Source organism: Canis lupus, chromosome 6, assembly GCF_003254725.2.
Source record: "Canis lupus dingo isolate Sandy chromosome 6, ASM325472v2, whole genome shotgun sequence".
Classification (NCBI taxonomy): Eukaryota; Metazoa; Chordata; class Mammalia; order Carnivora; family Canidae; genus Canis; species Canis lupus.
This window is the reverse complement of record NC_064248.1, coordinates 23,950,530-23,968,951: the sequence shown is the minus strand read 5'-3', so window position 1 is coordinate 23,968,951 and position 18,422 is coordinate 23,950,530. Positions and strand designations below refer to the sequence as shown.

Sequence of the window (18,422 nt, the reverse complement as noted above, 5' to 3'; positions counted from 1 at the left end):
ATTCATTGAAGTATCTTGTGATTTGAATAGATCTTTAACCATGCTTAAATTTATAACATCATATTTTGGTTATTTGAAAAATATTGTTTCACTGATAACATACCTTCCAAGTGATGACACATTTCATCATCCATTATCAAAGCATCACATTTATTACTGTCAACATGATGTCATCATGATAGTTTTTAAGAATTGGAAATTTGTCACAACAGTGGATATCAGTTTTTCAAAATCCTAATTTTCACTTAAATGTTCAAATTTTATTTTTAGCAGCATATATTGTTAGTTCTTTTCCTTGAAATGTTAACATCTCTTTATTAATTTTCAAGAAAATGTCTGCTACATATCTAAGTCTGAAGAACCGTAATATTTGTTTCTCATTCTTTCAGAGAAAAGTGATATTCCATGAAAAAAGAGGCTAGTTCATGACTCAAACAATGACACAAGTAATTTTTCTCAGAGCTCCCATTATATTTCCATTTTCTATAGAAATGCTTTATTCATATTTCCCATTTCACCACACAGAATATTTAAAAAATCATATTCAAGGCATTCAATTCCAGGAGACACAAAATCTTGTAGTAGATACAATATCAATGTCATAGAAAGGCAAATAATGTATTTTTTAAAGTATTTTTATGAAGAATTTTGAACTCATAGACTCATTGAAAACGTGTTAGGAATCTCCAGGGGCTGGTCTGTATACTGCATATCCAAATAAAGAGACCTGACTTAGAGTAATCAAATACTTTTCACTGGGTCATTTTATGTATTTATTTATTTTTAAATTTTATTTATTAATGAGAGACAGAGAAAAGCAGAGACACAGGTAGAGGGAGAAGCAGGCTCCCCATGGGGAGCCTGATGTGGGGCTTGATCTCAGGACCCTGGGATCACCACCTGAGCCAAAGGCAGACACTCAACCACTGAGCCACCCAGGTGCCCCTCATTGAGCCATTTTAAAGTAGATTTTCTTTTGTCTTTCCTCTTGACAGTTAGATTTTATTTTATTTTAAAGATTGTATTTATTTGTTTATTTGAAAGAGAGAGGGCACAAGTCAGGGGAGGGGTAGAGGGAGAAGCAGACTCCCCACTGAGCAGGAAGCCTGATGCAGGGCTCTATCCCAGGACCCCAGGATCATGACTTGAGCTGAAGGCAGACATTTAACTGACTGAGCCATCCAGGTGCCCCTTGGAAAGTGAGATTTTTAAATAACACGTTTTGTGTTTATTGCATAGAAGTTCACATTCTAGGCAGTTTGCTTCCAAATTTTGTTTCAGTATATGTACTTCAACCCATCTTGAAACCAAAGTGAAATGAACTAAAGTGTTAAGATTTAATTTTTCAGTGACATCATGATAATTATGGTTTTGGTCTTTTCTTAGAAATCCTACTGGTTTAATAAAGCTTTAAGCATTAAGAAGGAAGAAAGGCAAATTACTGATATGATTAAAAGTGATTATTTTGAAGATGAACCTGTTGACTTGGTGGTTGGTATCAGGATTCAAAATCTATACAAGGTACTCTTATAAATCTCTTTTTCCTAATGCAGCTGAAAGTTAATTTATAGTGTATAGTAAATGTTTTCACTGGCCATGGCCCTACCCTCCTACCATAAGATGTTAATAAAAGTTATATTCAGCATATTAATTGACAAAGTAAAAATGACAGATATGCAAATAAAGTACAAATTCATGGGCTTCTTTATCCTTTCTTCAGAATGGAACCCAGCTTTGTCTTACAATAACGATGTCTTTTACAGTACTTCCAGTATAAGAACTAATGTCTAGTTGGAACTGTGATGATGAATTGATGTGTACATAATTTATGTTCACAGTTGTGGTTTTACTTGTTCCATCAGTTATACATTTGGCTGAATTCTTCTTTGTCCAAGTATTTGGTGAGGAGTTGTTCCTGGATGTATTAGTTAATTTGGATCAATTAAGTACCCCTATGTAGGCCTTTATTTCTATAAATTTGTTCTTAGTACAGCTTTTTCTTGCATTCAATAGGTTTTGGTATGTTGTTTTTGTTTTCATTTGTCTTGAGCTATTTTCTAATTTCCTGTTTTGATTTCTTCTTTGACCTAATGGTTGTTTAAGAATGTTTTATTCACTTTTCATGTATTTGTGAATTTTTCCAATTTCCCCTTTTTATTGACTTTTAGTTTTATTTTATTATAGTCAGAAAAGATCTGTAGAATCATTTCAATCCTCTTAAATTTAAGACTTACTGTGAGACCCAGTGTGTGATCTATCCTAAAAAATATTTCACATGCACTTGAAAAGAACAAGTATTCTGTTGTGTAGAGTTTTCTCTATATCTCTGTTAGATCTGTTTGGTATGTTTAAGACTGCTGTTGTCTTATTGATTTTCTGTTTCTATGGTCTATCCATTATTGAGAGTGAGCTATTAGGGCACCTGGGTGGCTTGGTCAGTTAAATGTCTGTTTCGGTTCAGGTCATGATCCCAAGGTCTTGGGACCCAACGATGCCTTGGGCTCTCTCCTCACCAAGGAGTCTGCTTCTGCTTCTCCCTCTGCTCCTTCTTCTGCTCTTGCTCTCTCTCTCTCTCTCTAAAATAAAATTTTAAAATCTTTTTTAAAAAAGAAAGTGGGCTATTGATGTCTCTTACTGTTATGACTATTTTGCTGCCTATTTCTTCCTTCAGATATGTTGATATTTGCTTTATATATTTAGATGGCTTGATGTTGGGTACATGTATACTTAAAATTGCAGTGTCTCTGGTTGAATTGATTCTTCTACCATTATATAATCATCTTTGCTTTTTGTAACTTTTTGACTTAACGTCTAATTTATTTGATAGAAGTATAGCCACTTCTTTCTTTTGGTTACCATTTGCACAACATATTTTTCCATCCCTTCACTTTTAACCCATGTGTATGCTTAAATATTTGTAAATCTTTTATAGACAGCATTTGGTTGGGTCTTTTTTAAAAAAATACATTCAGTCATTCTAGGTCTTTTGATTGGTGAATTTAATCCATTTACATTTAAAATAACTATTGATAAGTCGGGTTTTACTATTGCCACTTTGTTAATTGTTTTCCAACTGTTTTATGATTGTCTTGTCCTCTCTTCCTTTGCTATTTTTTTTTTGGTTTGATGATTTTTTGGTGCTGTTATGCTTTGATTTTTCTCTTTTCTATTATGTGCCTATGACAAATTTTTTTGTCATTACCCTGAAGCTGTATTGAATCTTATAATTATGACATCTATTTTAAGCTGATAACACCTTAACCTTAATTGCATCCAACAGTTCTACATTTTTATTCCCTCTCGACACTTTATTAATGTCAGTATTTACTTCTTTCTGTATTGTGTATCCACTAACAAATTTTGCAACCATAGTTACTCTTAACTCATTTTGTATTTGTTTAATACCATTTCAAAGTGATTATACACCACTATTACGGTATTATTATATTCTATGTTTGTCTGTATATTTACTTTTACTGATGAGATTTGTATTTTCATATGCTTTTGTGTGGTTCTTTAACATCAACTCATCTCAAAAGGAAAATTTCTTTTATTACCTCTTGTAAGGCAGGTCTAATGGTCATAAACTTGCTCAGCTTTTGTTTTAACTTCTCCTTTGTTTTTTTTTTTTTTTCTCCTTTGTTTTTCAAGGATGGTTTTACTAAGTATTGTTGGTTTGCAGTTTTTTCCTTGGTGCTTGGAATATATCATCCTATTGTCTCCTGGCCGGATAGGAAATCCACTGATAGTCTTATATGGGTTCCCTTGTACATGATGACTTAGTTTGCTTTTGGAGCTTTGAAAATTCTCTTTGTCTTTAACCTTTGACAATGTAGTCATAATGTGGCTTTATGTAGACTTCTTTGGTTCAACCTATTTGGGCATTTTTAAGCTTTATGAATCTAGATGTTCATTTCTATCCCCAGATCTGGGAAATTTTCAGCCATATTTTCTTCAAATAACCTTTATGACTCCTCTATCTGTTCTACTTCTTTGGCTCTTAATGAATATGTCATTTCTTCTCATGTTATCTTATATGTCCCATAGTATTTCTTCCCTATTTTTCATTTTTCTTTTTGCTCCTCTGACTGGATAATTCCAAATGACCTGTATTTGAGTTCACTAAGTCTCTCTTCAGCTTGATTGAGTCTGTCATTGAAGCTTTCTATTTAATTATTTTTCCAATTCAGTCATTGTATTCTTCAGCTGTAGGATTTTTGTTTTCTCATGGCTTCTCTCTTTTTGAACTTCTCATTTGTTTATGTATTTTTCTTTAGTTGTCTACCTGAGTTCTTAGTTCATTAAGATTTTTTCTTTTGTATGATTATTTTGAATTTTTTGTCAGGCAGTTTATAATCTGTTTCTTTAGGCTTGGTTACTGGAGTTTTATTAGTTTCCCTTAGTGGTGTCATGTTTCCTTAATCTTTCATGATCCTTGTAACTTTGCCTTGGTTTCTTGCACACTTAAGATATCTCTTCCATTCTTTACAAACTGCCTTTGGCAAGAAAAGACATTTATCGATCAGCCTAAACTGGGATACTGGGTGGGCCAGCTTGTGGGACCCATGGGCAAATGTGGCTTACTATTGGAGCCAATGGAGTGTGCCATTGTATGATAGCTGCAGAGTATATTGTTAGACGGCCTGTTGCTGGTGCTCTGCAGTCTAGTGGGACTATAGTCTAGTGGGGCTGGCTAGTGGGGCTTTTTGGTCATGGAAGGGGGCCTGGTCTCCACATTCCCACATGATTGCTGGGAGGGGCTCTGTTGTTTCACAGGATCAGCTGGTGGGCCTCGGTTTTCAGGAGGATCTATCAGTGGAGACATGTGACTGGGCAGGGCTGTCTGATGGAACTACCACTGTGGAACTACCACTAAGATCCACTAGTGCCACCACCTTGGTCCCAGCTCTTTCTGGTGGTCTAGCTGTGTTAGTTCCCCTGGCATTCCATGTAAGGCAAGACACAAGTGGGAAAGACGGAAATCTGGGGAAGTTGGATGTCTGCCTCTTTCTCTCTTTCTGCCACTGGAGAAATTGTGGGCTTGAAGGGATCTTTATTGATGTTTTTCTATGTTGGCTTGGAGGAGAAGCAATGTGGGCAGAGCAAAACTGCTTCTCTTTCCCTCAGTTTCTGTGCTCTACCAGGGTGCTATAACCTTACCCCTGGGCTCCAGAAATCTCACAGTGCCATTCTTCTTCAGAGTAGTTGCTAAATCTCTTTATGTGTGGGGGAGAGCTAGAGCTCAGGACCTTTTATTCTGACATCTTGCTGACATCATCTGAAAATGCCTCTCCTTATCCCTGATAGTTTTCCTTGTTCTGAAATCTATTTTGTCTGAAATTAATATAGCTACTCCATATTAGTAATTTGTGTACCACGATATATCTTTCTCCATCCTTTTAATTCAAAGTAATGCTGGCCTCATAAAATGAGTGTAGACATATTCCCTCCATTTGTATCCTTTGAAACAGCTTTAGTAGAATACATGTTATTTCTTCTTTAAATGTTTGATAGAATTCCCCTGGGAAGCCATCTGGCCCTGGACTTTTGTGTCTTGGGAGGTTTTAGATGACTGCTTCAATTTCCTCCCTGGTTATTGGCCTGTTCAGGTTTTCTATTTCTTCCTGTTCCAGTTTTGGTAGTTTGTGGCTTTCCAGGAATGCGTTCATTTCTTCTAGATTGCCTAATTTATTGGCGTATAGCTGTTCATAATATGTTTTTAAAATCATTTGTATTTCCTTGGTGTTGGTAGTGATCTCTCCTTTCTCATTCATGATTTTATTAATTTGAGTCTCCTCTCTCTTATTTTTAATAAGGTTGGCTAATGGTTTATCTATCTTATTAATTCTTTCAAAGAACCAACTCGTGGTTCTGTTGATCTGTTCCACAATTCTTCTGGTCTTGATTTGGTTGAGTTCTGCTCGAATTTTAATTAATTCTCTTCTTCTGCTGGGCATGGGGTCAATCTGCTGTTTTTTCTCTAGCTCCTTTATGTGTAAGGTTAGCTTTTGTATTTGAGTTCTTTCCAGTTTTTGAATTGCTTGTATTACAATGGATTTCCCCCTTAGGACTGCTTTTGCTGTATCCCAAAGATTTTGAATGGTTGTATCTTCATTCTCATTAGTTTCCATGAATTTTTAAAATTCTTCCTTAATTTCCTGGTTGACCCTTTCATCTTTTAGCAGGATAGTCCTTAACCTCCACGTGTTTGAGGTCCTTCCAAACTTCTTGTTGTGATTTAGTTCTAATTTCAAGGCATTATGTTCTGAGAATATGCAGGGGACGATCCCAATCTTTTGGTATTGGTTCAGACCCAATTTGTGACCCAGTATGTGGTCTATTCTGGAGAAAGTTCCATGTGCACTTGAGAAGAATGTGTATTCAGTTGAGTTTGGATGTAAAGTTCTGTAGATATCTGTGAAATCCATCTGTTCCAGTGTATCATTTAAAGCTCTCGTTTCTTTGGAAATGTTGTGCTTAGAAGACCTATCGAGGGTAGAAAGCGCTAGATTGAAGTCACCAAGTATAAGTGTATTATTATCTAAGTATTTCTTCACTTTGGTTATTAATTGGTTTAAATATTTGGCAGCTCCCACATTAGGGGCATATATATTGAGGATTGTTAAGTCCTCTTGTTGGATAGATCCTTCAAGTATGAGATAGTGTCCCTCTTCATCTCTCACTACAGTCTTCGGGTAAATTTTAGTTTATCTGATATAAGGATGGCTACCCCTGCTTTCTTTTGAGGACCATTTGAATGGTAAATGGTTCTCCAACCTTTTATTTTCAGGTTGTAGGTGTCCTTCTGTCTAAAATGAGTCTCTTGTAGAGAGCAAATAGATGGGTCCTGCTTTTTTATCCAGTCTGAAACCCTGCGCCTTTTGATGGGGTCATTGAGCCCGTTCACGTTCAGAGTTACTATTGACACATATGAGTTTAGTGTCATCATGATATCTATTCAGTCCTTGTTTTTGTGGATTGTTCCACTGAACTTCTTCTTAAAGGGGAATTTTAAGAGTCCCCCTTAAAAGTTCTTGCAGAGCTGGTTTGGAGGTCACATATTCTTTCAGTTCCTGCCTGTCTTGGAAGTTCTTTATCTCTCCTTCCATTTTGAATGAGAGCCTTGCTGGATAAAGTATTCTTGGTTGCATGTTCTTCTCATTTAGGACCCTGAATATATCCTGCCAGCCCTTTCTGGCCTGCCAGGTCTCTGTGGAGAGGTCTGCTGTTACCCTAATATTCCTCCCCATAAAAGTCAGAGCTTTCTTGTCTCTTGCTGCTTTAAGGATCTTCTCTTTGTCTTTGGAATTTGCAAGCTTCACTATTAAATGTCGAGGTGTTGAACAGTTTTTATTGATTTTAGGGAGGGATCTCTCTATTTCCTGGATCTGAATGCCTGTTTCCCTTCCCAGATTAGGAAAGTTTTCAGCTAGGATTTGTTCAAATACATATTCTGGACCTCTGTCCCTTTCAGTGCCCTCGGGAACCCCTATTAAACGTAGATTTTTCTTCCTCAGGCTGTCGTTTATTTCCCTTAATCTGTCTTCATGGTCTTTTAATTGTCTGTCTCTTTTTTCTTCAGTTTCCCTCTTTGCCGTCAACTTGTCTTCTATGTCACTCACTTGTTCTTCCACCTCATTAACCCTCATTGCTAGGACTTCTAGTTTGGATTGCATCTCATTCAATTGATTTTTAATTTCTGCCTGATTGGATCTAAATTCTGCAGTCATGAAGTCTCTTGAGTCCTTTATACTTTTTTCTAGAGCCACCAGTAGCTGTATAACAGTGCTTCTGAACTGGCTTTCTGACATGAATTGTAATCCAGATTTTGTAACTCTGTGGGAGAGAGGACTGTTTCTGATTCTTTCTTTTGAGGTGAGGTTTTCCTTCTAGTGATTTTGCTCAGTGCAGAGTGGCCAAAAACAAGTTGTATTGGGAAAAGGAGAAAGAGAGAGAGAAGGAAAGAAAAGAAAAAGAAAAAAGAAAAAAGGAAGAAAAAAGGAAAAAAGAGAAGAAAAAGAAAGGAAAGAAAGAAAGAAAGAAAGAAAGAAAGAAAGAAAGAAAGAAAGAAAGAAAGAAAGATGAAAAAAAAGGATGGGGGAAGCAATCAGAAATCAAAAAGAAAAAAAAAGAGAAAAAAAAAAAAACACGGGGGAGTATCTTCTGATTCTGTATACTTTAAGTCCCTTGACTTCCCCTGGAACTTGTCGGTCTAGCTGGTCTTCTGGGGGAGGGGTTTGTTGTTCTGATTTTCAGGTGTTAGCACTTGGGGGAGCTGCTCTGCCCCCTGCCTGGTGCAGGTCTCAGTGGGGGTTGTTTACCCCGTGAGGCCCCAGGAGGAACAACCCCAGTGGTTGCTGCAGCTCTGGAAACCTGGATTCAGCTCCCACAGGAACTACTCCGTCTGCAGGGTCCTGGAGGCCCCTGGGCGGGGCTGCTGATCTTCTCAGCTCGGGACAGGAGTGTCCTTGCTGTCCTGGGCCTTCCCGGCCTCTGCCTGTCCCGGGGGGAGGCCGGATCCTGGGCTGTGTCCCGGCGCCCTGTGCTCCGGAGCCTGCGCTGTTGGATTCGCGCTCTGGCAGCCGCCTCCGCAGAGCCCCCTCCCGAGGCCCTCCGAGCTGCTTCAGGTCCCGCCTTGCGCGCTGCAGCCCTTAGGGAGCTCGGCGCACTCTCCTGCACGCGCCGCAGGTGCTGTTAGTGTCCCAGGGAGCCCGAGGGCATCCCCGTCCCTTCTGGGGTCCTGCTCTAACTCCCTGCGGGCGCCTTTCCGCCCGGGAAGGTTGGTGCAGCTCCTGATTCTCCGGGACGGGGCTCTCCTGTCCTGGGGACACTCGCCCCGGCCTCAGTGTCCCCGGCCTCAGCCCGGCTCCTCGTGGGGCCTCCCCCCCCTTGGAGGCCTTTTGTTTCTTTTTTTCTTTTTCCCGTCTTCCTACCTTGATAGAAGCGGGGAACTCTTCTCACTGTAGCATTCCAGCTGTTCTGTCTTTAAATCTCAGGCCGAATTCATAGATTTTCAGGATAATTTGAAGGTTATCTAGGTAATTTGGTGGGGACAGGTGATTTGGGGACCCTACTCTTCCGCCATCTTGCCCCTCCTCCCAGATTTTTTTATCTGTTTCTCCTACTGGCATTTTTCTCTCATGAGAGCAGGAGTTGTGTTGGTCTCCTTCATTAATGTATTCATAGTACCTTACACAATGTATATGCCACATAGTAAAGGCCTTCAATAAATATTTGTTGAGTAAGTGGATTGGTGAGCATGATTAATGACTGATGAATCTCAGTAGATGAGGCAGAGAGAAATATCTAAGGTAGGTTAGTCTCAGGTTTCTGTCTTTATACATCTGTGTGGGTTGTGGTGAGGAATATGGCATGAGGAATACATTTTCAGATGTGCTAATGAGTAGTGCTTGGAGTGCCTCAAGGACACCTAGTATAATGGGTATCCAGCATGAAGTTCTGGAACTTAGCAGGAGGACACTGATTGTAGCTGACTGTTGCATTATCAGCTTCAAGACAGAAGCTGGGGGCAGCCCAGGTGGCTCAGTGGTTTAGCACCACCTTCAGCCCAGGACGTGGTCCTGGAGGCCCGGGATCCAGTCCCACGTCGGGCTCCCAGCATGGAGCCTGCTTCTCCCTCGCTGTGTCTCTGCCTCTCTCTCTCTCTCTCTCTCTCTCTCTCTCTCTCTATGTCTATCATGAATAAATAAATAAATCTTTAAAAAATAATAGATTTAAAGTTAGCATTTGTTTTGTTGTTTTCCCAGGAATTCACAACGGAGAGGGATACCATCTTAGCAGTAAAAAACTTATCTTTCAATGTATATGAGGGGCAAATCACTGTTCTTCTTGGACCTAATGGGGCAGGAAAGACTACCACCATGTCGATTCTCACAGGTAAGTTTTCATGGTCACCCTGGTCACAGATACTGTGCTTCAAGTTCTGAAACTTCTGTGTACCCTCCTGACATTGATATCATTCTTATTTAAGTGATATACACAGTTTCTGATTAATTCACTGTTCCTAAGGTGCAAATCATTATAAAGTTTAAAAATCCGTATTTAGGGGGTGCGGAGCAAGATGGCAGAAGAGTGGGGTTCCCAAGTCACCTGTCCCTACCAACTTCCCTAGATAACTTTCAAATCATCCTGAAAACCTACAAATTCAAATGCGATTTAAAGAGAGAACAGGGCAGCCCCAGTGGCCCAGCGGTTTAGCACCACCTTCAGCCCAGGGTGTGATCCTGGAGACCCAGGATTGAGTCCCATGTCTGGCTCCCTGCACAGAACCTGCTTCTCCCTCTGCCTGCCTGTCTCTCTCTCTTTCTCTCTGTCTCTGTCTCTCTCTGTCATGAATAAATCTTTAAAAAAATAAAGAGAGAACAGCTGGAATGCTACAGAGAGAACTTGCGCTTCTAACAAGTACAACTTGTTTTTAGCCACTCTGCACTGATCAAAATGACTAGCAAGAAGAACTCACCACAAAACAAAGAATCAGAAACAGTATTCTCTGCTATAGAGTTACAGAATCTGCATTACAATTCGATGTCAGAAAGCCAATTCAGAAGCACAATTATAAAGCTACTGGGCTCTGGAAAAAAACATAAAGGATTCAAGAGACTTCATAAATGCAGAATTTAGATCTAATCAGGCCGAAATTAAAAATCAATTAAATGAGATGCAATCCAAACTGGAGGTCCTAATGACGAGGGTTAATGAGGTAGAAGAAATAGTGAGTGACATAGAAGGCAAGTTGATGGCAAGGAAGGAAGATGAGGATAAAAGAGAAAAAAGATCATGAGGAAAGGTTAAGGGAAATAAATGACAGCCTCAGAAGGAAAAATTTATGTTTAATTGGAGTTCCAGAGGATGCCGAAAGGGACAGAGGACCAGAAAACATATTTGAACAAATCATAGCTGAGAACTTCCCTAATTTGGGGAGGGAAGCAGGCATTCAGATCCAGGAGATAGAGAGATCACCCCCTAAAATCAATAAAAAAAGTTCAACATCTCAAAATTTAATATGAAACTTGCAAATTCCAAAGATAAAGAGAAGATTCTTAAAGTAGCAACAAGAAATCCATAACCTTTATGGGGAGAAGTATTAGGATAACAGCAGACCTCTCCACAGAGACCTGGCAGGGCAGAAAGGACTGGCAGGATATGTTCAGGGTCCTATATGAGAAGAACCTGCAGCCAAGAATACTTTATCCAGCAAGGCTGTCATTTAGAATAGAAGAAGAGATAAACAGCTTCCAATATAGGCAGACTGAAAGATTATGTGACCACCAAACCAGCTCTGCAAGAAATATAAAGGGGGATCCTGTAAAAGAAAAAGGAAGTCCCAGGAAACAATCCACAAAAACAAGGACTGAATAGGTATCATGATGACACTAAATTCATATCTTTCAATAGTAACTCTGAACGTGAATGGGCTTAATGATCCCATCAAAAGGACACAGGGCTTCAGACTGGATAAAAAATTAAGACTCATCTATTTGCTGTCTACAAGAGACTCATTTAGACATAAGGGCACCTACTGCCTGAAAATGAAAGGTTGGAGAACCATTTACCATTCAACTGGTTCTCAAATGGAAGCAGGGGTAGAAACCCTCATATCAGATATATTAAAGTTTATCCCAAAGACTGTAGTAAGAGATGAAGAGGGACACTATATCATACTGAAAACGTCTATCCAACAAGAGGACCTAACAATCATGAATATTTATGCCCCTAATGTGGGAGTTGCCAAGTATATGAATCAATTAATAACCAAAGTTAAGACATAATTATACTTCTACTGGGAGACTTCAACACGGCGCTTTCTGCAAATGACAGATCTTCTAAGCATAACATCTCCAAAGAAACAAGAACTTTAAATGTTACACTAGACCAGATGGATTTCACAGATATTTACAGAACTTTCCATCCAAATGCAACTGAATACACATTCTTCTCAAGTGCACATGAACTTTCTCCAGAATAGACCACATACTGGGTCACAAATCAGGTCTTAACCGATACCAAAATATTGGGATTGTCCCCTGCATATTTTCAGACCACAATGCTTTGAAACTAGAAGTAAATCACAGGAAGAAATTTGGAAGAAATTCAAACACAGGGAGGTAAAGGACCATCCTGCTAAAAGATGAAAGGGTCAACCACAACCAAAAAATTAGACAAGAATTAAACTGTGGAAGGAGCCTCGGTGTCCATTGAAAATGAATGGATAAAGAAGATGTGGTTTATGTATACAGTGGAATATTACTCAGCCATTAGAAACGACAAATACCCACCATTTGCTTCGACGTGAATGGACCTGGAGGGTATTATGCTGAGTGAAATAAGTCAATCGGAGAAGGACAAACATTATATGTTCTCATTTATTTGGGGAATATAAATAATAGTGAAAGGGAATAGAAGGGAAGGGAGAAGAAATGGGTAGGAAATATCAGAAAGGGAGACAGAATGTAAAGACTCCTAACTCTGGGAAACGAACTAGGGGTGGTGGAAGGGGAGGAGGGTGGGGGTGACTGGGTGACGGGCACTGAGGGGGGCACTTGACGGGATGAGCACTGGGTGTTATTCTGTATGTTGGCAGACTGAACACCAATAAAAAATAAATTTATTATTAAAAAAATAAAAATAAATTAAAAAGTTTAAAAAGATGTGGTTTATGTATACAGTGGAATATTACTCAGCCATTAGAAACGACAAATACCCACCATTTGCTTCGACGTGAATGGACCTGGAGGGTATTATGCTGAGTGAAATAAGTCAATCGGAGAAGGACAAACATTATATGTTCTCATTTATTTGGGGAATATAAATAATAGTGAAAGGGAATAGAAGGGAAGGGAGAAGAAATGGGTAGGAAATATCAGAAAGGGAGACAGAATGTAAAGACTCCTAACTCTGGGAAACGAACTAGGGGTGGTGGAAGGGGAGGAGGGTGGGGGTGACTGGGTGACAGGCACTGAGGGGGGCACTTGACGGGATGAGCACTGGGTGTTATTCTGTATGTTGGCAGACTGAACACCAATAAAAATAAATTTATTATTAAAAAAATAAAAATAAATTAAAAAGTTTAAAAAGATGTGGTTTATGTTTAAAATGGTATATTACTCAGCCATTAGAAATGACAAATACTCACCATTTGCTTCGACATGGATGGAACTGGAGGGTATTATGCTGAGTGAAATAAGTCAATCGGAGAAGGACAAACATTATATGGTCTCATTCATTTGGGGAATATAAAAAATAGTGAAAGGGAATAAAGGGGAAAGGAGAAAAAATGAGTGGGAAATATCAGAAAGGGAGACAGAACATGGGAAACTTCTAACTCTGGGAAACGAACTAGGGGTGGTGGAAGGGAGGTGGGCCGGGGTGGGGGTGACTGGGTGATGGGCACTGAGGGGGGCACTTGATGGGATGAGCACTGGGTGTTATTCTATATGTTGGCAAATTGAACACCAATATAAAATAAATTTTAAAAAAGATTCATGGAAACTAATGAAAATGAAGATATAACCATTCAAAATCTTTGAGATACAGCAAAAGCAGTCTTAAGAGGGAAATATATCACAACACAAGCATCCCTCAAAAAATTGGAAAAAACACAAATACACAAGCTAACCTTGCGCCTAAAGGAACTGGAGAAAGAACAGCAAATAAAACCTACATCCAGCAGAAGACCGTTAATAAAGATTCAAGCAGAACTCAATGAAATAGAGACCAGAAGAACTGTAGAACAGATCAACAAAACCAGGAGTTGGTTCTTTGAAAGAATTAAGAAGATAGATAAACCATTAGCCAGCCTTATTAAAGACAAAAGAGAAAAGACTCAAATTAATAAAATCATAAATGTAAAAGGAGAGATCACCACCAATACCAAGGAAATACAGATGATTTTAAAAACATATTGCGAGCAGCTCTACGCCAATAAATTAGGCAATCTAGAAGAAATGGACACATTTCGGAAAACCACAAACTACCAAAACTGGAACAGGAAGAAATAGAAAACCTGAACAGGCCAATAGCCAGGAAGGAAATTGAAGCAGTCATCAAAAACCTCCCAAGACACAAGAGTCCAGGGCCAGATGGCTTCCCAGGGGAATTCTATCAAACGTTTAAAGAAGAAACCATACCTATTCTACTAAAGCTGTTTGGAAAGATAGAAAGAGATGGAGTACTTCCAAATTCGTTCTATGAGGCCAGCATCACCTTAATTCCAAAACCAGACAAAGACTCCACCAAAAAGGAGAATTACAGACCAATATCCCTAATGAACACAGATGTAAAAATTCTCAACGAGATACTAGCCAATAGGATCCAAGAATACATTCAGAAGATTATTCACCATGACCATTTGGGATTTATCCCTGGGATGCAAGGCTGGTTCAGCACTCGTAAAGCAATCAGTGTGATTGATCTTATCAACAAGAGAAAAAACAAGAACCATAGGATCCTCTCAATAGATACAGAAAAAGCATTTGACAAAATACAACATCCATTACTGATCAAAAGTCTTCAGTGTAGGGTTAGAGGGAACATTCCTCAGCATCTTAAAAGCTATCTATAAAAAGCCCACAGCAAATATCATTCTCAGTGGGGAAACACTGGGAATCTTTCCCCTAAGATCAGGAGATTAGGGATCCACTCTCACCACTGCTATTCAACATAGTATTAGAAGTCCTAGCCTCAGAAACAAAAGGCATTCAAATTGGCAAAGAAGTCAAACTCTTCCTCTTTGCAGATAACATGATACTGTACATAGAAAGCCCAAAAGACTCCACCCCGAGATTGCTAGAACTCATACAGCAATTCAGCAGTGTGGCAGGATACAACATCAATGCCCAGAAATCAGTGGCATTTCTATACACTAACAATGAGACTAAAGAAAGAGAAATTAAGGAGTCAATCCCATTTACAATTGCACCCAAAAGCAGAAGATACCTAGGAATAAACCTAACCAAAGAGGTAAAGGATCTGTACCCTAAAAAGTATAGAACACTTCTGAAAGAAATTGAGGAAGACACAAAGAGATGGAAAAATATTCCATGCTCATGGATTGGCAGAATTAATATTGTGAAAATGTCAGTGTTACCGAGGGCAATTTACACGTTCAATGCAATCCCTATCAAAATACCACGGACTTTCTTCAGAGAGTTAGAACAAATTATTTTAAGATTTGTGTGGAATCAGTAAAGACCCCAAATAGCCAGGGGAATTTTAAAAAAGAAAACCATATCTGGGGGCATCACAATGCCAGATTTCAGGTTGTACTACAAAGCTGTGATCATCAAGACAGTGTGGTACTGGCAGAAAAACAGACACATAGATCAATGGAACAGAATAGAGAATCCAGAAGTGGACCCTCAACTTTATGGTGAACTAATATTCGACAAAGGAGGAAAGACTATCCATTGGAAGGAAGACAGTCTCTTCAATAAATGGTGCTGGGAAACTTGTACATCCACATGCAGAAGATTGAAACCGGACCACTCTCTTTCACCATACACAAAGATAAACTCAAAATGGATAAAAGATCTAAATGTGAGACAAGATTCCATCAAAATCCTAGAGGAGAACACAGGCAACACCCTTTTTTAACTCGGCCACAGTAACTTCTTCCAAGATACATTCACAAAGGCAAAAGAAACAAAAGCAAAAATGAACTATTTGGACTTCATCAACATTTCTAGTTCCTTAAGGCAGAATTTGGTTATTTGATTTCAATGCAAGTGTCTGCAAAGATAATTTTTTCTCTGAGACCTGATTTCCCTGCATTCAATAAGTTATGTCATACTGTGTTTACATTTTTGCTAGTCCCAGTGCATTTTCTAATTTCACTTGTAATTTCTTCTTTGAGAGTGTTGTTTAATTTTTGCATACTTATGAATTTTCCAGGTTTTTTTTCTATTGTTGACTTTTAGTTTCATTCCATTGTGATTGGAGAAGATACTTTGTATCACTTCAATCATTTTAAATTTAAGACTTGTTTTGTAGCCTAACATACTATCTATCTTGAAGAGCCCATGGGCATTTGAGAAGAATATGTTTTCTGCTGTGACTGGGCAGTGTTCTATATGTGTGGTTTAGGTTTAGCTGGTTTAAAGCATTAAATCTTCTGTTCCCTAACTGATCAGATCTCTCTAGTTTTCTCTTCATTGTTGAAAATGGGATATTAAAGTCTACAACTATTATTGTAGATCTGTTTATTTCTCCCGTCAATTCCATTATTTTTTGCTCATATATTTGGTGCTCTTTGTGAGGTACATATATGTTTACCATTGTTGTAATTTAATTTCTTCATGGGTTACTAACCTTCTTTGTCTTTTATAACAATTTTGTCTCAATATGTCTTTTGTATGTCTTATATGTCATACAATATGTCAATATGTCTTATATATCTACCCAGTTCTATTTTGTATTCTCTTTGCACAGAATTTCATGTTCTCATCTGCCACTTATGTCTTAAGTGAGTCTTTTAGAAATCATATGGGTGGATCACTTTCTATTTTGCCAAATCTGCCATTCATTTGAGAGTTAATCTAGTTCCATTTAAAATAATTACTGAAAAGGAAGGACTTTTTGCCATTTTTCTGTTTCTGTACATCTTTTATATTCTGATATTTCTCCATTCCTGAATTGCTTATTTTGTGATTAATTTTTTTCCTTCGGTGTACTGTTTGATCTCCTTGTGTTTCTTTTTCTGTATAAATTTTTTAATGGTTGCCCTATGGATTACAATTAACATCTTAACTTTATAACAATTTGCCTAATTCCATTTAGTTCTATGAGTTCTTTCTGTGAGTTCTCTGGGCATATTTTAAGGCAAATTATTTAAATTCTCTCTCTAGTAAGTCCAGTGTCTGTACTTCCTCAAGGACAGTTTAACAGCAAGTTAAATGATATCATAGGACACTTTGATTTAATTTACAAACTAGTTCTCTAAGGCTCAAATTTTAAGAATTGGACTGGTGGTGGACAGTAAAGGAAAAAAGTACTTACTGTGGTGCTAAAGTATCTTTTTCTTTAGCATTTTGTCTTTAACCCTATTTTCCAGAATTTTTTTCAAAAATGTTTTTTACTAAATTTATAGATTTAAATATTTAAAATTTTGAAAACTATGGCATTTATTTCTATTGGTAGAATGTTTAAATTTTAGAAACAGTTATGAATTATGTGAGTACCATAATCCATCCCAGGTAGATTTCTGTTCCTTACTTTTTGGTTTTCCACATTGCTTTATTCTACCAAGATTTGCATGAATATCACCATAGCAAAGGCAGATTTATTTTTGAATATTGAATTTTATTTTTTAAATTTTTTAGCTTTATTATTTTTTAAGTTTGTTTTTATTGAAGTTAGATTTACCAACATATAGTATAACACCCAGTGCTCATCCCATCAAGTGCCCTCCTCAGTGCCTGTCACCCAGTTACCCCAACCCCTTCCCCACCTCCCCTTCTGCAACCCTTTGTTCATTTCCCAGAGTTAGGAGTCTCTCATGGTTTGTCTCCCTCTCTAATTGTTCCCACTCAGTTCCCCTCCTTTCCCTTATAATCCCTTTCACTATTTCTTAAATTCCACGTATGAGTAAAACCATATGATGATTTTCCTTCTCCGATTGACTTATTTTACTCAGCACAATACCCTCCAGTTCCATCCATGTCAAAGCAAATGGTGGGTATTCATCCTTTCTGATGGTTGAGTAATATTCCATGATTTTATATAATATATATATATATATATATATATATATATATATATATATATATACATACACACATTTTCTTTATCCGTTCATCTGTCGAAGGACATTGTGGCTCCTTCCATTGTTTGGCTATTGTGGATATTGCTGTTATAAACATTGGGGTACAAGTGTCCTGGTGTTTCACTACATCTGTATCTTTGGAATAAATACCCAGTAGTGCAGTTGCTGAGTTGTAGGGTAGCTTTATTTATTTATTTTTTATTTTTTAAAAGATTTTTAAAATTTGTTTATTCACAAGAGACACAGAGAGAAAGGCAGAGACACAGGCAGAGGGAGGAGAAGCAGGCTCCATGCAGGGAGCCCGATGTGGGACTCAGTTCTGGGAATCCAGGATCATGCCTGAGCCAAAGGGAGATGCCGAACTGCTGAGCCACACAGGCGTCCCAAGGTAGCTCTATTTTTAGAGAACCCAGAAATAGGCACTCAACTCTATGGTCAACTAATTTTCGACAAAGCAGGAAAGACTATCCACTGGAAAAAGGGACAGTCGCTTCAATAAATGGTGCTGGGAAAATTGGACAGCCATGTGCAGAAGAATGAAAGTAGACCATTCTCTTACACCATACACAAAGATAAACTCTAAATGGTTGAAAGATCTAAATGTGAGACAAGAATCCATCAAAATCCTGGAGGAGAACACAGG

General features: G+C 38.2%; 1 protein-coding gene across 3 annotated transcripts in view; it reads left to right on the top strand.

Moving 5' to 3' along the window:
- The window catches only part of LOC112640270 (phospholipid-transporting ATPase ABCA3-like), a 191,283-nt gene that overhangs the window by 80,791 nt on the left and 92,070 nt on the right, over positions 1–18,422 (top strand). For all 3 annotated transcript variants that reach the window (XR_003123948.3, XM_025416268.3, XM_025416272.3), the window contains 2 exons: positions 1,387–1,521; positions 9,768–9,897. Coding sequence is in view for 2 of the 3 variants with exons in the window: in XM_025416268.3 (XP_025272053.3) it covers positions 1,387–1,521; positions 9,768–9,897 (265 nt within the window). In the remaining variant the exon portion in view is untranslated. The remainder of the gene's footprint in view (positions 1–1,386; positions 1,522–9,767; positions 9,898–18,422) is intronic.